The 22360-nt window shown below is 40.5% G+C and overlaps 1 protein-coding gene across 1 annotated transcript in view; it reads left to right on the top strand.

Moving 5' to 3' along the window:
* The window catches only part of LOC136883489 (2-aminoethylphosphonate--pyruvate transaminase), a 62495-nt gene that overhangs the window by 36586 nt on the left and 3549 nt on the right, over positions 1-22360 (top strand). The window contains exons 6-7 of the mRNA XM_067155834.2: positions 4887-5046; positions 10867-11027. Of these exons, the coding sequence (XP_067011935.2) occupies positions 4887-5046; positions 10867-11027 (321 nt within the window). The remainder of the gene's footprint in view (positions 1-4886; positions 5047-10866; positions 11028-22360) is intronic.

Here is a 22360-nt window from a genome sequence, read left to right as displayed (position 1 = left end):
CAAGCTTATATTGATCCATTTCACAGTTATACAAATGGAACCTATAAAGTTCAACATTCGACATATATAAGAAAAGGCAAATTATGGAAATATAACGCAAGAATCAAGGCCAACACGTTTCAGTGTCACTAAACACACTGACTATATTACTAGACATTCAAATGTTTTTTAAAACTTCTGTAGTAAATGATAAGCATTCAATTTAATAGACATTTATGTTTTATACAATACATAATCAACATAATATGAAACTTGTAATTTTATGCAAGAAGGAACTGACATTTAATCATTAGGTTTAAAAGCCAACCATACACGGCATATTCAAACATTATCAATATCTGATGTTATACAAGACAAATTGTTATAATATTTTACCACATAACAACGCAAGATCCAAGCAATAAGTATTTTAGACTTTAAAGTACAATGATTAGACTTTAAAGTACATTAGTGTGTTTATGTAAAAATATTTTATAGAGGTCAACACGCATTTATATTTTGCCTAAAATAATATCACTCCAGCAATAAGGTATAAAGATGTAACATGATATTTTATTATAATTATCACGCAAGCTTTATTTATCAAATTTTACTGATAGTCTATTCACGATTGTACATAAGTATAAAAGGGTTTCGATTCAACAGAATAAGCAATACTTAAGATATGTGCTTAATCAACCCAAGGATGCATTCTGTCAGCCCAAGGGCATGTATATAATAGACAAAGTTTTGTAATTTTAATTTTTAAATTTAACACAACGCTTAGAAATTTGTAAGTTTTTAGATAAGTTTTCACTGAAAAATTATGAAACAATACATCATGAAGGTCTTTCAGAGGTATAAGATAGAAATGCAAATGTGATTCTGATATAGCTGAGGATGACCTATGAAGGGTCGAAACCGGTCCTAGATTGTAATAGTTTACAAGAAAATAAATGTATTGATTAGGTGGAATTTTTCTTTCCTTTTATGAAGATTGGTAAATGTCAATACGGAAAATGAAATTCATAAATCAAGAAGATGTCTCCATCCCGAGCGGTTTTCACATTTCGTTAATATGACCTGAAGTGGTAGCCCAGTGATCTTCTTCGCCTGATCTATCCATCTGCTTGCTGTTCTTCCTCGTGGTCTACTGCCTTCAATTTTGCCTTGTAAAATCACCTTTTCCAAGTTCTCTCCGTCTCGTCTTAAAATATGGCCAAAGATCTGGAGGTAACGCTCACTCACACGGGAAGATAGGCGTTTCCTGATGCAGAGTTCGTCCAGAATGGAAACATTAGTTCTTCTTTCTGTCCAGGGTACACGTAGCATTCTCCGCGAACACCACATCTCAAAGGCATCAATGCGCTTTTTGTCTTTAATATTCACGGTCCAGGTCTCACAGCCATACAAAAAGACAGAGAACACTAGTGATTCTACAAAGCACATCTTTGTGGCTTTTGATATTGCCCGGTTCTGCCAGGTCTTAGTAAGTTTAACCATTGCAGCACAACCTAAGACAATGTCTTTTTACCTCTTTATCACAGCTTCCTGCGTCATTGATGACAGACCCCAAGTATACAAATTCCTTAACTATATCCAGGTCCTTTAGGCATCCCGTAAGTTAGATTTGACCTTGCCGATCAACTACCATTAGTTTGGTCTTTTTTATATTTATCTCTAGACCATACTGAAGACTAGTGTTCTTCACCCTTGTAAGCAGGTCATGAAGTTCCTCTTCACTACCAGCGATGAGGGAAGTGTCATCTCCAAAGCGCAGGTTATTAATTTTTCTGCCACCAATCGAAATTCCACCATTCCAGCCATTGAGAGCTCTTTTGATGACACACTCTGCATAGATGTTGTAGAGTTGAGTTGATAATATACAACCTTGCCTTACTCCATTCGTCACATTGAAAATGCCTGAGAGATCACCATCCACCTTTATGGTTGCTGCGTGGTTTTTATACAGGTTTTTCAGTAACGATATTAAATGCAATGGAACCCCAAATTCCTTTAGCACCTGTCACAACTTGTCCCACATAACACAATCAAAGGCCTTTTTGTAGTCCAGGAAGCAAATAAAGGCAGGGACACAAAACTTGCGACATTTCTCAATTATCTCTCTCATGTTCAGGATAGATTCTCGTGTTCCTTTACCTGCAACAAAGCCTGCTTGTTCTGTGGATATCTGAGATTGCAGGAATGGTTTTAGGCGTTGATTTATTATGTAGAGCAGAACTTTGCTTGCATGGGATATTAATGCGATAGTACGATAATTGGAACAATCCCTTATAGACCCCTTTTTGTGAAGAGGGATTAGTATTGATGTTGTCCAGTCCTTGGGCCATTCACCAGTTTTCTACACCATATTACATACCGAATGTAAAACACGCATGCCCTCCTCCCGCATCACTTTCAGCATTTCTCCCGAAATACCATCCATACCTGGGGCTTTGTTGTTCTTCAAATGATTGACAGCATTCACAATTTCAGTGAATAAAATATCCGGTTCTTCGTCATACCTCATAGAAATTTCCTGTTCGGCAGAATTATTTCCTTTGCAATACAGCATTTCACAGTATTGTTTCCACCTCTCTATTGCTTTGTTCTTATCAGTAATAAGGTTGCCATCTTCATATTCAATCACCCATGTGCATGGTTTGAACTCACGGGCAATGCTGTCGACTTTTTTAAAAAGATCACGTGTTTGATTCAGCCTATGATGTTGGTCTATTTCATCACAAATACTAGTGAGATACCGTGTCTTGTCAGTTCTGCAATTGCGCTGTATTTCACGGCAAAGTTCACTGTATGCTTCTTCGTCTTGCTTGGTTTGAATGCCACGTTTCTTCAGTATGTTCCGCACTTCTATCAGCAGTAGAGTGGTGTTCGATATCCAGGGGTGCTTAGCGTGGGAAGAATTAGCAAATGGTTCAGGGAGAGAAGAATTAATGATTGACTTGAGGTTATCCCATGCTTGGGAGGCTGATCCTTCCTCCTGTACTTGCTGGAGTTTTGGCCTTATTCTTTCCCCAAAATCTTGGAGAGCATTTTTGTCAGTAATGCAAACCTGTGTCACTCTCTTCTTCTTGGTCAGTTTCAGTTTGATCCGCAGTTTCATGGATAGCATAATGTGGTCACTACCACAGTCTGCTCCAGGATAGGTTTTGCAATCCAGTACAGAAGTCCGCCATCGTTGCCTCACCAAAATGAAATCAATCTGATTTCGAACCCTGTCGCCAGGAGAAATCCGCGTGTATCGATGCCGTGCGTGATGTTGGAAGAGAGTATTGCAGATAGACAGGTTATTGCCAACACAGAACTCTAGTAGACGCTCACCACGCTCATTTCTCACACCTAGACCGTGCCTTCCAACCACATGTCCCAAATGATTTTCTTCAATTGTCTCGCCTATCTTCGCATTAAAATCACCCTGAATGACTAATATTTCCTTCTGAGGAATCTTTCTGATGGTGTGTTCCAGCAACTCGTAGAATTCATCGATTTCAGCATCCAATGCAACTGCAGTAGGAGCATAAACCTGAATGTTGATCCTACACGGAGAAGCATTCATCTTAATGGAGATGATCTGTCAGAGACAGGCTCATATACGACGACAGCACTGCCTAGTATTTTAGGAATCACTACAGCGACACCGTTCCGACTGAGATCCTCACCTCCAGAAAAACATATGGTGTTATCCGAGTGAGTGACAAAGTGGCCACAACCTTTCCAGTGTGTCTCGCTGAGTCCGAGTATGTCCAAATCATGTAGTCTCATTGCTCTTTTAACGATAGCCAGTTTTCCTGTCTGTAAGAGACCTCGTACATTCCAGGTTGCAATCTTTCTAACTACGCGCAAAGTTGGTTTGGATTGATTTGCACGTTCAGATGCTCCTCTCAATCATGTCTTGCCCGGAGATCCGACGGGGAGACTTACTCCAGACACTGATTTATGATTGAGTAAAGCCATGAGGTTGTCTTGAGAAAATTAACAGTGGTGGTTTCCCGTTGCCTTCCACTGACCCCCAATTCCACTATGCTCACCGACCCAGCTTCCCGCTGGGGTTGTTACCCAACCTTCCACTGGGTTGCTCGGCTTAACAGGGGCACCAGGTGTAAGTAGGAAATGGAGAATTGAGGTGAGAGAGGCTAAGAGCTCTCTCTTGTTGAGTTCTTATATTCGCATCACACCTCCATTTAGCCAGAGTCTCAAGGTGGTCGCAGAGACTCTCCCTAGGTCAGTTCCCTAGCTCAAAAAATATTATGATAATTGTGCCGTATAGTCTGGTTTTAATTCCATTGCAAATGTTAATAATTTATGAAAGCAGAGTTCTTATAGATGGCAAAGTAGATATCTTGTCCTTATATCACAATTAGCAGGTTGTAGGAAAGCTATTAAGTACATGTAGTCCGAAGCAAATATGACTAATTTTAATAGCTTTTGTGTTCCTAAATACATTTTTTAAATCCAAAACTTGTCTATATGCAACATGGAAATGCTGTAGGGACCACCCACATTGAGTCCCAAAATGGCAGCTCCGTAAGTAACATTCATGCCCTGACCTTGACTGTATAGAGACATGTTATGCGAAATACCTGGCGATTAAAACTGGATGAATTTCAATTATATTAAGAAGAAAAGGGCTACATTTTAATTCGTTATATTGAAAGTTCGAAATTCATTTCAATGAAATATTTTAACACACGCTAAATAGGGAAAAGAAAAGGGGCCTAAAAATAATTTTACTATTCTGAACATTTCGTTAAACTGGCATTCGTTACGACATTTTACTGTATTACCTATATTTATACACTGTTATTATTGTTATTTGCTAATAAATACTACTCGAGCTGCAGATTATCTCAAGATAAATTTCTGGCTACAGAATGTTTCTGTTGCAGGAAATGCACGCAGTCTAAGCCTGGACATCATGGACCAGTACGAAGGACTGGAGGGAAATGGACAGTTCCGTTTCACTCCTCCCACCCATGCAGTGTTGGCTTTTCACAGAGCACTCAAGGAACTCCAGTTCGAAGGTGGTGTCGAGGCACGTATTAAAAGGTGAGAAACATTCGTCATGAGCCCACGCTTTTCTTGAACTGAGGCTTTTCTAAGTGAAATGTTTGGGGTTTGTTCTACAGTACCAGTATTTCACTGGATAGAAAACAGATTTTCTGACTCTATTTTAATTTAAAACCTGACAAATTTGATCAATTTGTGGAATTGCCACAGAGTGTGCTGCTAATACAGTGCACTCCCAGTAATTAATGCATGAACTTCCATGAATTGTCGAAAACCACAAATGTGATGCTAATACCACAAATTATCAACAGTTTTTCTGTTGGACCTAGTAAAAGGAAACCATTGGTCAAATTATTGAAGTGTATTTTATATGTACAGTGAAAACTCATTACTGTATTCTTCATTAACACGTTTTCCCACTTCGCACATCATAAATTTGAAGTCCCGATTCTCATCATATTAAATCTATTAAAAAATACCTCACTGAGCTCGATAGCTGCAGTCGCTTAAGTGCGGCCAGTATTCAGTATTCGAGATATAGTAGGTTCGAACCCCACTGTCCGCAGCCCTGAAAATGATATTCCGTGGTTTCCCATTTTCACACCAGGCAAATGCTGGGCTGTACCTTAATTAAGGCCACGGCCGCTTCCTTCCCACTCCTACCCCTTTCCTATCCCATCGTCGCCATAAGACCTATCTGTGTTGATGCGACGTAAAACAACTAGCAAAAAAAACAACCAAAAACCTCACTTACACAGTAGTCACAAATTTTCACTATTACCACTTAGTACGATCACATTTTTCCTAGACCTGAAAATGTTAGTGTATTTGTCATCCCCTCTGAAAAAACATGATTTCCAACTCGGGTAAGAGCCGTCGCCACAGATGCGTGATAACGGGAAAAGGCCTTCTTGAACTTCAGAGGATAAGTTGCGCTTTCGGGGAGCAAGCCGTTAGTCTCAGTTTTGCTTGTCGGTTAGCAGCGAGATTGCTGAGCCTGTTTGTGCTTGTATTTCGCATTCCATTCAGAAGGTAGAAATGTATTTTGTGTTGAGTGAAGTGTAGCCTATATCTCAATTAGGAACATAATCATGTGTAACTGACTAGCGTGGTGCATATTTGTCTTGTGATAGCCTAGTTATGGATGTGGAAAATGTTGTAAAATTCCTTAGTAATGAACACAAAATTAAAATCTGTCAGAAAGTGGACTGACATAAGTGCACAGAGGTCGCAAATGTTGAAACTTACACCTTTTAGTTTCGACTCGATCACTCAGGTTGGTCGAAGTTTTGTTTGATTCAAAATGGCAGCCAGTCATTCCTCATATTTGCACATGGTCGGGTGTTCCTCCAATTCATTGTCTAAGACTGTGACCATAAAATAATGTTTAATAACCCACTGGTCCAAAATAAAAGTCTTCTACTAACATTTGTTTTAGAAAGAGTGTGACCGAGCTCGATAGCTGCAGTCGCTTAAGTGCGGCCAGTTTCCAGTATTCGGGAGATAGTAGGTTCGAACCCCACTGTCGGCAGCCCTGAAAATGCTTTTCCGTGGTTTCCCATTTTCACTCCAGGCAAATGCTGGGGCTGTACCTTAATTAAGGCCACGGCCGCTTCCTTCCAACTCCTAGGCCTTTCCTATCCCATCCTCGCCATAAAACCTATCTGTGTCGATGTGACCTAAAGCCACTAGGAAAAAAAAAAAAAAAAAGTCAGGTTGTGAGTTTGACAAATAGGAAAAGTCCTCTCAGTTTTAATTACTGTGTTGATGGGGTGAAAGTTCCTTATGGGAATGATTGTAAGTACCTAGGTATTAATATAAGGAAATATTTTCATTGGGGTAATCACATAAATTGTAAATAAAGGGTTACAGATCTCTGCACACGGTTATGGTTATGAGGGTGTTGAGGGGTTGTAGTAAAGGATGTAAAGGAGAGGGCATATAAATCTCTGGTAAGACCCCAACTATAGTATGGTTCCACTGTATGGGACCCTCATTGGGATTACTTGATTCAAGAACTGAAAAAAATCCAAAGAAAAGCAGCTGTATTTGTTCTGGGTAATTTGCGACAAAAGAGTAGCGTTGCAAAAATGTTGCGCAGTTTGGGCTGGGAAGACTTGGGAGAAAGAAGACGTGCTGTTCAACTAAGTGGTATGTTATATAGATATAGATGTTGATTCCCATAGGGAACCTGAAATATTTGTACCGAATGAGTACATGTTCCGAGCTGTTAGTGGAGAAATTGCGTGGAATGACATTAGTAAACGAAAAATTTTGAGTGGTGTCTTTAAAAGTAGGAAAGATCACAATATGAAGATTAAGTTGGAATTCAAGAGGACAAACAGGGGCAAATATTTGTTTATACGAAAGGGGAGTTAGAGATTGGAATAACTTACCAAGGGAGATGTTCAATAAATTTCCAATTTCTTTTTAATCAGTTAAGAAAAGGCTAGGAAAACAACAGAGAGGGAATCTGCCACCTGGGCGACTGCCCCAAATGCAGATGAGTAGTGATTGAGCAGGGTGCTTAGGATAAGAAGATAGCTGGGTAAGTACAGGAAAGGGGAGGATACATAAGATAAAGGTAATACAGGACACAGGACAAACACAAAAGGAGAATGAAGATCTGTTGAGATGACCTCTCGATGAGTGTTGCTGTGCACCGTCCTGATGAAGCTGGGAACCAGAAACAAGCTCATCAAGTGCTGAGAAGAGCTGGGATTGATGAGGAGAGAGCCCGTCTCTTAGAAGATATGGAGAATGTCCTTATCTCCTCTTACCCTACTGAACTGCCATTGTGTGCTCCTCTTTTTCTCCCTGTGTGACTTGTTTCTTCCTTTCTAATATGACATAAGTATGTCTGTAGCGATGTGAGATAATTTTGGTAATTCCACTGCATTGCTCACCAGTATTCTCCCCAGAAATTTTTGTCAGCGGGCTGTCAGGAATGAATAACCGGGCGGGAAGTAGGGCGTAAAAAATGGATATGATAAAGTTTCAGTTTATTCCCCTCAGGGCATTAATAATATCGGACAGGTAAACATTAACTGCAAAATTGAACTATTTTAATGTTATCACAAACAAGACATAACAGAGTATTTTGAACTTCTAGTGTTCTACTCTTCGTTCATAATAATGTATTATGGGGGCTTATCATTTTGTTGCTGTGGAGTGCCGTACGGGTTTGTGACGTCATGAGGCACCGCTCGCGCACGACACCATCTGGTAGTCAAGCTAAGCATTTACATTTTTCTTTACGTCGCACCGACACAGGTAGGTCTTATGGCGGCGATAGGATAGGTAAGGCTAGGAATGTGAAGGAAGCAGCCATGGCCTTAATTAAGGTACAGCTCCAGCATTTGCCTGCCGACAGTGGGGTTCGAACCCACTATTTCTCAAATGCAAGACCACAGATGCGCACCCCCAACTGCACGGCCAAGTTAACCATTTAAACTCCGATGTAATTGATGCATTTATTCTGACAACAATGAAGATTTTTCATTTAAATAGACAGTTTTACAGTAGTTCAATTTAAATTTGGAACACACGACGACTCAAATATATATTATGGGACTAGCACATATCTAGGTACCGGGCGAGTTGGCCATGTGGTTATGGGCGTGCAGCTGTGAGCTTGCATCCCGGAGATAGTGGGTTTGAACCCCACTGTGGGCAGCTCTGAAGATGGTTTTCCATGGTTTCCCATTTTCACACCAAGCAAATCCTGGGGCTGTACCTTAATTAAGGCTATGGCTGCTTCCTTACCATTCCTAGGCCTTTCCTATCCCATCATCGCTATAAGACCTATCTGTGTTGCTGTGACATTAAAAAAATAGCAAAGACATATCTAGGTTATGTTAGCCAGGCGGTCTGTAAAAATGGCACGATGATCCGCCCATTATTAAGGTTCTAAATATAACACTGCTCACGGACTCTATATCGTCTCGATACTTACCTTCCTCACCTACAGTCAAGTCCCGTACGATATTTCTTAAACTGTAATTGTCTTTATCAGTGCCTAACTGGTAAGTTGTGTCACTCTCTTCTGCAACTTGGCATTCATCCAGGTTGTGCAGTAAAGATGGCATTGTAGCAAGAACAACACGTGTGTTTCAAATACTGTCGTCTCTGAAATCAGCGTTTCACCTAGAATCGGGTTGTGCGAGCTTCTCACCGCTAATTTTGTCGCACTGCGTGTTGACTGCGTGAAGGACATCCAAGAAGCTAAATTCCTTCCAAGATGTTGGAATATCAGTGTTTCCCTCAACCAGTTGTTGTAACCTGTAGTTCTTCTTTCAAACAGCAATAGCACCTGGGAACAAAGGTTATATTGGAGTGAATTAATTTGATGAAAATTTTTCTTTCTCTACAATCATTTTCACATTGTCAATTAAGAGCACTGATGTGATTGGCAGCGAATGCTTACTTCTTTCACAAAATTATTCTGAAACCAGTTCTGAAATATGTGTTTCTGTCCATGTTGCCTTTTGCCTATAGTGATGGTGAGCACGATTTTAAAAGGAAGTACAGTTAAGTACCCATCCTCTATTAACACTCCAGTGGTCGCGCGAAGAAAAGTCACGTCAGTGGTCACACGGATCACAATTGTGATCCGGTTTTCTTTGTGATATACGGCTATTCTGTACCATTTATTCAATGAATATGATTATGCATTGTGAAAAGAACTTTATTTTCTGTACAATATAATATAATTATGCATGCATTTATAAAAAATACCAGAAAAATTACCTTACATTTTGATTTGTCTCGCTTACTCCCTCCATAATGTTTTTGAGGTACCTCACTGTCTGGTTCATTCAGCCATCGATTTATATTCTCTTAGTCATCCATTTTGTACTTATATACCAATAATTAATATAAACTCATAAAACGGAGTAGATATATGCACATGAACTGAGATTAGACACCATAATAAGAAAATAAACAAAGTCAAAATAAGTTCTATTGTTCTATAACGCAATAACCATCAGTCAAGATTAGCAGATTACTGCAGTATCAGAGAGGGGATGGGGCATGAGGAAGGTATACAGATGCTCAAGGTCAACAATCGTACCGAAAAACAGGAGCAAAAAAACTAAACGGCTGGATCACTGTTGTGATCCGCGCGACCACTGGAGTGTTAACACTAATCGGAGAGGAAAAAATGAAGGTGTCCAACACTTCCAAAAATGAACCTATGAGCCGTGGTGTAGGGGTGACGTGCATGCCTATTATCTGGGGGTCCCGGGTTCGATTCCCAGCCAGGTCAGGGATTTTTACCTGAATCTGAGGGCTGGTTCGAGGCCCACTCACCCCCCTACTTGATTAGAATTGAGGAGCTATCTGACGATGAGATAGAGGCCCCGATCTAGAAAGCCAAGAATAAGGGCTGAGAGGATTCGTCGTGCTGACCACACGACGCCTCGTAATCTGCAGGCCTTAGGGCTGAGCAGCGATCACTTCGTAGGCCAAGGCCCTTCAATGGCTGTGGTGCCATGGGGTTAGGTTATGAGCAATATAATGACAGGAGCCATGAAGGGCATGAAAATTAAAAACTCCCTAGGCCTTGATACATACTACCGTTGGGGTTGGAGAAAAAGAAGAATTGACCAAGGGAGGACCATCGCTCAGCTGTGAGCTTGCATTTGGCAGATGGTGGGTTCGAACCCCACTCTCGGCAACCTTGAAGATGGCTTTCTGTTGTTTCCCATTTTCACACCAGGTACATTCTGGGCCACAGTTGCTTCCTTCTCACTCCTAGCCCTTCCCTATCCCATCGTCACTGTTAAGACCTATCTGTGTCAATGTGACATAAAGCCAATAGTAAAATCTCTGGTGCTGACCACGTGTTTGTTGCAGATACCAGAAGAACTGCCAGGTGCTGCAGGAAGGAATGAAGCGGATGGGCTTCAAGAAGTTACTGAGCGATTCTTGTAAAGGATACATCATCACTTCGTACCACTACCCGAAGCATCCTAACTTCACTTTTGATGAGTTCTATCGCAGGCTCAGTGATCTCGGTGAGTTGACTTGCTGTCTTTACTGGTAAGAAGCTGCCCCGCTACTTGGTTCCAGGTCGTCTCTCGGTTTACATTACAAGTTCCCTTATACCAACTCGGATACTTTCTCTGTCTGCCGGCGGTTGCAGAGTAGACTTCAACCCACAAGTGGCCATGGCTGGTCCGTGTTCCAACAGCTCAACGCTCCGACTGACCAATGGAGCAGAGGAGGGGTGGCAACGGCTGGTACCATGTTCGACAGCTGTGCACTCCAACCGACCAACGGAGCAGAGGAGGGGTGGCCACGGCTGGACCATGTTCCGACAGCTCAACACTCCAACTGACCGATGGAGCAGGGGAGGGGTGGCAACACCTGGTCCGTGTTCCGACAGCTGTGCACACCGACCGACCAACGGAGCAGAGGAGGGGTGGCAATGGTTCTACGCATCAGCATTCAGGAGACAGAGAGGGATAGGTCCACACCGTCGGCTGTCCAGAGAAGGGTTTTTGGTGGTTTCCCATTCTCCTACACTAAGACGAATGCCACGATAGTTCCTAGTACAGTGGAACCTCTATTATCCATTCACAGAAACTGCATTTTCCCAGATCATTCATTCAAATTACAGGGTCCCACGAACATCCTAATTAAATCATTATGTAAAAACTCCACGTTAGCCATTCCTCAAAGAAACAATTATCGGATCAACCGTCCAGAAATTTCAGTCCCATCAACTCTAAATCCTCGATCAAGCGTTTTTCAAAAAATATAGCTCACGAAAGGATAGCTACAAAATACCTATGAATCTTGATGTCTTCATGATAATTAGAGCAAGTACTGTTCTGGAAAGCAATCGGCGGTGAACGTGCATAAGGGATCATCTTAGCATCGCATTCAGCTGGTAGGGAATCCTCGGAAATCATAAAGCAGGTGGCCACAACAACTGGAAGGAGGCAGTGCATTTCAACAGCTCTACTTGAAGTGGAGAGACTTTCGTCAAATGTTCATATTTGTAAAACATCTACATTATGTCCAGGGTTAGAAATTTATTTTTGACTTTTTCAGATTGTATTCCGAACAGGTTTACAGCACTTCCTACAGCAGTCACTGGGCTTTCAGACAGGAATCAAAATGCTCCTTCGTAACACGAATCTAGTATTCATTCTCAACCCCAGAAGAGACGTTGCACCTTACGTATAATAAGCCATTACTATTTTGGGCCAGATATAATATGGGGATTTTTACGTTTATGTTTTTATGTTAAAATGTCTTTATAAAAACAGCAGGAGTTTTATTTGTGCAGGGTAACATTTAAAAAGTATGTATCGTTTCCCACTGTGTTGTGCAGTAAGCGCACTTTCCTGCTCAGCTCTAAACCGAAATTTCTGGAGTTTTGATGATTTTTTCTGTCTTTCCGATCTGCTTGTGATCGGTGACGCGCAGAATTGAATATATAATGCATTGGAGAACCAACATAACCTTTAAAAGTCAATGTAGGCCTAATTTACATGTCAATTGTCACAAACATTATACCGGTGACCAAATTACAATGAAAGATAAAAAAAGAAGGGATTTTGTCATCATGTTGGGTGCTTTTGTGTCCGATTTTATTGTATTAGATTAGAGAATTAAAAACTACCCGCAATCGATTGTTGTTCGGTTTGGCGTTCATTATTCAATTTTTTTATGAGATTGGCTGATCAAAGTTCCTGACATGAAGGAAGTTTGCACGGGAAACTGATCAAGCCTTCATGGTAAAACTGAATGTAAAGTATAGAGATTTTTAACTTATGTAATTAATGTTTGAAGCTGGCCGCATGGTCTAACTGCCTGCCTCTCACCTGGACTCCCCAGGTTCGAATCCCAACCACGTCGGGCACTTTTACCTGAATATGAGGGCTAGTTTTAGGTGATGAGCAGAATGAAGATATGGATATTGTCTTTGCCCTTTAATGTTTTTCCTTGTCTCCTCTTGTTTAACTTAAGAATACCATGCGCATGATTTCAGGAACAATCAGGGGCTTTCAATACGATTACTAATCCATATTCCTCCAGCTCGCCTGTGGAGATACAACATTCTGATGAAGGAATAAAAAAAAACTTCAGCTTGTCCCAGTTATTTCTGAGGTCGCTGGAGTCACCCAGGTTTATTTTGGGTTTGGCCGGGCGCCTTTCCTGATGCCACGTGATACTCGAGATGAAAATCTCGACCGGGATTTGACCCTTCGCCTTCTCGCTGGGTACCCAGGAGCCAGGCCACTGAGGTAATCACACCTCAAAGGAATACTTAACACGTCATTGTGGTTCGGGTCATCCTGTGTTCAGATTGTTGTCTATGTGGGAATTGCTTGCACGGTTATGCTGAATGAAGCCTACAGTGTGCTGCCTTCAGATGGCAGTGTGTTTTTGCTTAGTAAGAAGCTAGTATACGTCCGAACGTAGTTTAAACATTATTGTAGTGTATTGTAGTATCTGTACTTAGTCTGAACGTAGTTTAAAATTATCGTAGTGTATTATAGCATCTTATTAGAAAGTAGTGTGTTTATTCTATTACTGTGAAATATTTGTATAGTATAGTACCATTTCTGTGGTATCTGTAGTAACTCTCTTACTAAAATTCTGTTATTGTAATTAGGGTAGACTTAACTGCAGTTAAGAATTGTGCAATTCTTGTGTATTATTCTCTGTTTCCAGTAATTAACAGCAATTTTCATTGTGTTAGCGTGTTGTAGGAATAAAAATAGTACAATTAAGTAGTATTGTAGTGTAGTAGTAGCCTATATTAAATAACTTACTGTCGTGTGATCTTTGTGAACTAACCTAGACAATATTTCTTTCCTTTCATTTTTATTTTGCACAGAATAAGTTATCTTATTTTTCCTTTTCTTTTCATTATTTAGTAAAAACATGCCTAAGCAGTGCGAGTGTAGGAACTGTGGGCGTGGCCAGGCATTAAGGAGTATGAGGGAGGAGTTGGAGAGCTTGAGGGAGATAATTAGGATTCTCTCTGAGGACAGGAAGGAAAGTAGGCCTCCAAACAATGTACAGGAGACAGTAGGTGAAATAGAGGGATTGGAAGGAAATGGGGGAATTGTGGAAGACAGGTGGTCTAATGTTTTAAGGGGAAGGAGATTGCAGGCTAAGGGCTCCATTCAGGACAGGTGTCGGTGAGAAATCGGTACGAGTCACTGCAGGTAGAACAACCGAGGGAAGATGAGGAACAGGGAACTGTTGCCGAGAAGTTTGGAAGTAGGAGAAAGGGAAGAGGTAGGAAAGGGAAATGTGGAGTAGTGGATAGGAAAAGACAGGTGAAACAGGGTCATGGGATGGAGAAAAGGGAGGAGGAAGTAGCTTCTACAGCTGTCAGGAAAGATAGGACTGACCAGGAGGGGAGGGGATCAAATGAGGTGGGTAGGTTGAGGCTCTGGTCATGGGGGATTCTATCGTTAGACATGTCGGGAAAGTGTGTGGAGGAAAGGGTACCAAGGTAGAGTGTTATCCAGGAATTAGGTTAAGACAGATGTGGAAGAAAGTAGAAGAGGAGGGGGGGGAAAGGAGAAAGTGGTAGTGTTTCACGTTGGTACTAACAACATAAGACAAGCAGGTATAAGTACCAACATAGTTGGGGATGTGTGGGATCTGGTAAATGCAGCACGGATAAAGTTTAAGGAAGCGGAGATTGTTATCAGTGGAATACTGTACAGGAGGGATACTGACTGGAAGGTGATTGGGGATTTAAATGAGACTATAGAATGGGTATGTGGGAAACTGGGAGTGAAATTTCTAGATCCTAATGGTTGGGTACGAGATAGGGATCTACACTCAGATGGCCTTCACTTAAACCCCAGTGGTACATATAAGTTAGGAAATTTGTATAGAAGGGTTATAGGGAGGTACATTCAGGTAAACAGGGTGCGCTAGGCAGCGATGTTAAGGGAACAGGGAACTGGAAATCAAGTAGGGATGACATAAAACTGTTAGTGCTCAACTGTAGAAGTATTGTAAAGAAAGGAATAGAATTAAGTAATTTAATAGATATATACTTACCAGATATTGTAATAGGAGTTGAATCATGGCCGAGAAATGATATAATGGATGCAGAAATTTTCTGACGGAACTGGAGGGTGTATCGTAGAGATAGGATAGGAAAGGTGGAGGGGGAGTATTCATTCCCTTGAAAGAAGAATTTGTAAGCTACGAAAAAGTTAAAGGTGACAAGCACGAAATTCTAGGGGTAAGGCTCATTTCTAAAGATAATAGGCAACTAGATGTCTTTGGAGTGTACAGACCAGGAAAGGGTAGCGCAGATGCTGATTCAGAATTATTTGATAAGATAATCAGCTATGTGTGAAACGATAAGGAAAGGAACGTGATCGTAGCGGGTGATCTCAATTTACCAAATGTCAATTGGGAAGGTAATGCGAATGACAGGAAGCATGACCAACAAATGGCAAATAAGTTAATATGGGAAGGGCACCTCATTCAGAAAGTGACGGAACCAACTAGAGGGAAGAATATTCTGGATGTGGTGCTGGTAAAACCAGATGAGCTCTATAGAGAAACCGAAGTAATAGATGGTATTAGTGATCAAGAAGTTATTTTCGTGGTAATTAAAAATAAATGTGAAAGAAAGGAAGAGATTAAAATTAGGACTGTTAGGCAGTACCATATGGCTGATAAAACAGGCATGAGGGAGTTATTAATAAGCAACTATGATCGGTGGAAAATGGTAAATAAAAATGTAAACAGACTCTGGGATAGGTTTAAAGCAATTGTTGAGGAATGTGAAAATAGGTTTGTACCCTTAAAGGAGGTAAGGGATGGTAAAGATCCACTATATTATAACAGGGAAGTAAAGAGACTAAGAGGGAGGTGCAGGTTGGAAAGAAATAGTTAGAAATGGCTGTGGAAGTAAGGAGAAACTGAAGGAACTTACTAGGAAATTGAATCTAGCAAAGAAGTCAGCTAAGGATAACATGATAGCAAGCATAATTGGTGGTCATACAAATTTTAGTGAAAAATGGAATAGTATGTATAGGTACTTTAAGGCAGAAACAGGTTCCAAGAAGGACATTCCAGGAATAATTAATGAACAAGGGGAGTGTGTATGCGAGGATCTTCAAAAGGCAGAAGTATTCAGTCAGCAGTATGTAAAGATTGTTGGTTACAAGGATAATGTCGAGATAGAGGAGGTGACTAATACTAAAGAAGTATTGAAATTTACCTATGACAGCAATGACATTTACAGTAAGATACAAAAGTTGAAAACTTGAAAAGCTGCTGGAATTGATAAGGTTTCTGGGGATATACTAAAGACAATGAGTTGGGATATAGTACCATATCTGATGTACTTGTTTGATTTTTGTTTGCATGAAGGAACTTTACCAAATGAATGGAGAGTTGCTATAGTAGCCCCTGTATATAAACGAAAGGGCTTAAAGCTGAAAATTACAGGCCAGTCAGTTTGACATGCATTGTATGTAAGCTTTGGGAAAGCATTCTTTGTGATTATATAAGACTTGTTTGCAAAATTAATAATTGGTTTGACAGAAGGCAGTTTGGGTTTAGGAAAGGTTATTCCACTGAAGCCCAACTTGTAGGATTCCAGCAAGATATAGCAGATATCCTGGATTCAGGAGGTCAGTTGGACTGTATTGCGATTGACTTATCTAAGGCATTTGATAGGGTAGATCATGGGAAACTACTGGAAAAAAGGAGTGCAGTTGGACTTGACAAAAGAGTGACTGAATGGGTGGCTCTGTTTCTAGAAAATAGAACTCAGATAATTAGAGTAGGTGAAGCTTTATCTGACCCTGTAATAATTAAGAGGGGAATTCCTCAAGGCAGTATTATTGGACCTTTTTTCTTATATAATTATATCAATGATATGTGTAAAGAAGTGGGATCAGAGATAAGGCTTTTCGCAGATGATGTTGTTCTGTACAGAGTAATAAATAAGTTACAAGATTGTGAGCAACTGCAAAATGTCCTCGATAATGTTGTGAGATGGACAGCAGGCAATGGTATGATGATAAATGGGGATAAAAGTCAGGTTGTGAGTTTCACAAATAGGAAAAGTCCTTTCAGTTTTAATTACTGCGTTGATGGTGTGAAAGTTCCCTTTGGGGATCATTGTAAATACCTAGGTATAAATATAAGGAAAGATCTTCATTGGGGTAATCACATAAATATGATTGTAAATAAAGGGTACAGATCTGTGCACATGGTTATGCGACTATTTAGGGGTTGTAGTAAGGATGTAAAGGAGGAGCATATTTGTCTCTGGTGAGACCTCAACTTGAGTATGGTTCCAGTGTATGGGACCCTTACCAGGATTACTTGATTCAGGAACTGGAAAAAATTCAAAGAAAAGCAGCTCGATTTGTTCTGGGCGATTTCCGACAAAAGAGTAGCATTACAAAAATGTTGCAAAGTTTGGGCTGGGAAGACTTGGTAGAAAGGAGACGAGCTGTTCGACTAAATGGTATGTTCCGAGCTGTCAGTGGAGAGATGGCGTGGGAGGACATCAGTAGACAAATAAGTTTGGATGGTGTCTTTAAAAGTGTAGGAAAGATCACAATATGAAGATAAAGTTGGAATTCAAGAGGACAAATTGGGGCAAATATTCATTTATAGGAAGGGGAGTTAGGGATTGGAATAACTTACCAAGGGAGATGTTCAATAAATTTCCAATTTCTTTGCAATCATTTAAGAAAAGGCTAAGAAAACAACAGATAGGGAATCTGCCACCTGGGCGACTGCCCTAAATGCAGATCAGTAGTGATTGATTGATTGATTGATTGATTGATTGATTGATTGATTGATTGATTGATTGATTGATTGATTGATTGATTGATTGATTGGCAGACTGATTTTTAATACGTGGAGTACCACCTTCTGTCATCTCATGTAACCTATTCCTTTCTACATCATTCTCAGGTCAGCGAATATAAGTTTTCAGACTTTTATTTATTGGAGTAGTTATTGATATGTTTATTATCTTCTGTAGATAATGCTTACAAGCAAGTTCACATCCTTTATTTTTTAGGCATGGGGCCTTCATATTCTGACACACCAGTGGCATAGAAAAGAAAGAGGAAGAAAGAGGTTTAGAACGGCACTTGATCCCAGACGAATCGCTCATTATTTGGAACAAAGTGATGACAGTAAACGGTGATTTCTCTTCAGTATCTGTTGATGACCCTACGCACAGCCTTGTCTGTTGTGATATTTTTTTACTAAGCATAATATGAAAATAATTAACATGGGCCTATCATATTCCCATTAAAACGGGTCAATGAACGAGAAAGTAACATTTACTTCTGGGGTCATTTCTGGGTCACGCACTTGTTGAACCGGAAAACTGTCGCAGAGGTAAATACATCGGAATGTCTCCTCAACAATAATGCGCACAACAAGTGCTCCAGCATTGTTTTGGATTTCATAGTAGGGACTAACCAAAGTCAGATTCATCAGGTCACCGATGACCCGAACCGATAATAACTAAAGGCAGCATTGGGTCACCAGTGGGTTAATACAACGTAAAATTAAGTCTTCAAAATTCACTGCCACCGCAGGAAACATGTTAAAGATTCTAAATAATTACCAACTGCCCATTCATGCAGATCTTGATAGGCTTCGATTGAGTCATCCACCTGTTTGTATGGCAAAGAATCTTATAGCTATCAACTTTGTTCTCCATGGACGGTAGTCGCATGAATGGAGACAGTCTGCATGAACGGAATGCCCTGAAATGCCGTCCATCACAGAAAGGATGTCTGGCTTTGATCAGCCTCCGGAGATCTGGACCAGATGAAACCGGATTTGGAAAAATCTCCTGTACACCATGTTGTTACAGCAGTAAGACTCTCCTCCAAGAATTGAAAGACACCACAGACAATTGTTTATATTAGTAATTTAGACTTTAAATTCTTATTATTTGCATGTGTATATTTGTCATATGAAAAATAATCCACAATTCTCTTTACTTGTAGTGTAACCAAGTTCCTGTCTATCTCTATAAGCCAAGGCAAGTTCCTTGTAATGATCACAATGCTGTTGTGAATATATGTAGCAGTCATTTGTACAGTTTCTTCTTCTTTCGCTTCTTGATGGATAGAGTAATGGAGTAGTGACCTCCAATTTCATCCACTCTGAATTCTCTTGGCACATGAACAGCTCTTCTTTCTACTCCGACCTTCATTTGTTTACCTTGTCTTGGTGCCGGTACATTCTACACTAACTTTCTCACACACTGATAGAATTTTCCATTTCTTGCCTTTACCAGGTGTGTGCACAAGTCTTTTCCAGTTTCACTAAGAGATGGCGCCAGCGAGCAGTACGCAGCGTATGTATTTGACACATGCGTCAGTTTGTTCATCTGACATTAGCCTACCAACGCACACAAGTTGAGTCCGCCAAACACTAAGAGTCTGTGTTGTATCGTTCAGTCGACGTTTGTGCGTGAAAAGGAACATTTGCGGCACGCAGTGCTTTTCTTATATAATCAAAAGAAAAAGGCTGTGGAAAGTAATCGTTTGCTGGTAGAAACATATGTTGATTGGAACATGTGAGACATGGTTTTGACAATTTATACATGGTAATTTAACTGTGAAAGACAGATGATATAGATGTTGATTCCCATAGGGATTCTGAAATATTTGTCCTGAATGAGTAAATTTATAATACCAATATAAATGGTCCGTTATTGGACATTATAAATTTTCCAGCTAACTCATTCTTGGTTGCCAGCGTTTCGCCCTCGTGTGCTAGGGTGGGCTCATCAGTTGGTACCTAGCACACCTACCAATACGCTGGCTAGTGCATACCGTGGAGGCCACTGCGTAGGCTAACTGGAGCCACCGGCAGTGCCAATGCACTAAGAGACTTTGTCTCATCACTAAAAATTGATGCCTGCTTGGCCATCAGATGATATAGATGTTGATTCCCATAGGGAATCTGAAATATTTGTCCTGAATGAGTAAATTTATAATACCAATATAAATGGTCCGTTATTGGACATTATAAATTTTGCAGCTAACTCATTCTTGGTTGCCAGCGTTTCGCCCTCGTGTGCTAGGGTGGGCTCATCAGTTGGTACCTAGCACACCTACCAATACGCTGGCTAGTGCATACCGTGGAGGCCACTGCGTAGGCTAACTGGAGCCACCGGCAGTGCCAATGCACTAAGAGACTTTGTCTCATCACTAAAAATTGATGCCTGCTTGGCCATCAGATGATATAGATGTTGATTCCCATAGGGAATCTGAAATATTTGTCCTGAATGAGTAAATTTATAATACCAATATTTATAATACCAAAATTTATAATGTCCAATAACGGACCATTTATATTGGTATTGTGAAAGACAGTGCGCGGTAATGCGTATTATGAACTCTTGAAGCCCGGCAAAACCATTAACGCACAATGCTATTGCCAACAAAAGATTAATTTAAATCACGCATTGATAGAAAGATGACCGGAATGGGCCAGAAGACATGGCAAAGTGATTTTGTTATACGACAATGCGCCATCTCACACAGCAAAACCAGTGAAAGACACCTTGAAATTGCTTGTATGGGACATCATTCTCTACCCGCCGTACTGCCCGGACCTGGTGCCATGTATCACCTCTTCGCATCAATGGGGCACGTGCTCGCAGAGCAATACTTCAGCAATTTCGAGGAAGTTGGAAAAAGGCTTGACGAATGGTTTTTTGCAAAAGACAAGCAGTTTTTCTGGCATGGTATTCATAACTTACCTGAAAGATGGGCGAAGTGTGTAGAAGCTGACGGCCAATATTTTGAATAAATAATAAAATGAACTTCCTGTGAAAATTACGTTTTCTTTACCTCAAAAACCGGCAAAAATTTACGCATGTACCTCATAGTTCTGAATTACATGAAGACAGTGCTCTGTCAGACCATCCCTATGCAGTTCTTTTCTTGAACACAGCATACTGCCTTTTCTTCTTAGTTATATCCAATTCCACCCTATCTTTATGATAAGTAGTGAGCCTTGTTATACTGCCAAACCTACAATCTGCATTTGTGAAGAAAAAAGTTGATTTAACTGGATATTACAAGATTTGTTAAATGTTTTCCGATGCTGTGTTGATGTTCTGTAAAAGTACAAGTACAGTACAATTCGTCTAGAACAGAGCAGTGCTGATCATTTCTTGTGTTAACCATCAATTGAATTACTGCACGTCACACATACAGTGAAGACTGCGATATATTTTACCAAATTATTCAGGAGAGAGAAAATAATTATTTTAAAATGTTTTATGGTTTAACAGAGTTTTAAATGTGCACATTTTAAACTTCCTGCTTTCATCACCTTATTTGTCTGTGTTTTGCAAAAGGTATGCTGATTGATCCCACTGTAATAAGATTCGAGGAAACTGAACAGCAGCCTCGATTACTGTGCGAGGAGAAAGAGGCCATGTAGGAAACGTGCACTGAGGGTCTCGGAGGGCTTATGATTGGCACTAGAGGGACAATTCCTAAGGAGACTCTGAGCTCCCTAAGAATAAGCAAAATCCCGGACAGCATTATCCAGACCATAGCAGACTCTGTGTTGAAAAATTCATTGGTGATTGTTAGACACCATCTGTACTCCCTGTCCTGAAATACCATGTGTTGGATTTTCTTTTTTCAATAAAATCCAAAAGAGAAAATCTGCCTGATGGTTGACAAGTTTAATCTTGAGTTTTAACTCGAGCCCGCTTACATCCAGATATCACATAAAAGAAACACTGTTCATATGAGCTGATCAGGAGGCTGATCTCTCTCATTTCCGTAACAGGGGCGGCTATGAGGTGGATTATCTCTGCAAATATAATATCAAATTATGAACATATTATTTAAATATTTGAAAATTTTATATTACTACACACCCCCAAACCCCATGGCGCAACAGCTCTGAAGGGCCTTGGCCTACCAAGCGACTGCTGCTCAGCTCAAAAGCCTGCAGATTATGACGTGTCATGTGGTCAGCACGACGAATCCTCACGGCCGTTATTCTTGGTTTTCCAGACCAGTGCCACCATCTCACAGTCCGATAGCTCCTCAATTGCAATCACGTAGGCTGAATGAACCTCGAACCAGCCCTCAGATCCAGGTAAACATTCCCGACCTGGCCGGGAATCGAACCCAAGGCCTCTGGGTAAGAGGCAGTCACCCTACCCCTACACCGCAGGGTCGGCTCATATTACTACACTCACCGGCAAAGAAACAAAACACTACATATTTCAGACAAAATTTAATGTTAGTCCATTTGAAACATAGTAAAAATCAAATATTATGACATTACAACAATATGGCAATGTATCATAAGTTAATCAGTGTATCTGAGA

Source organism: Anabrus simplex, chromosome 11 (genome assembly GCF_040414725.1).
Source record: "Anabrus simplex isolate iqAnaSimp1 chromosome 11, ASM4041472v1, whole genome shotgun sequence".
Taxonomy (NCBI): domain Eukaryota; kingdom Metazoa; phylum Arthropoda; class Insecta; order Orthoptera; family Tettigoniidae; genus Anabrus; species Anabrus simplex.
This window is presented reverse-complemented; position numbering and strand designations above follow the sequence as displayed.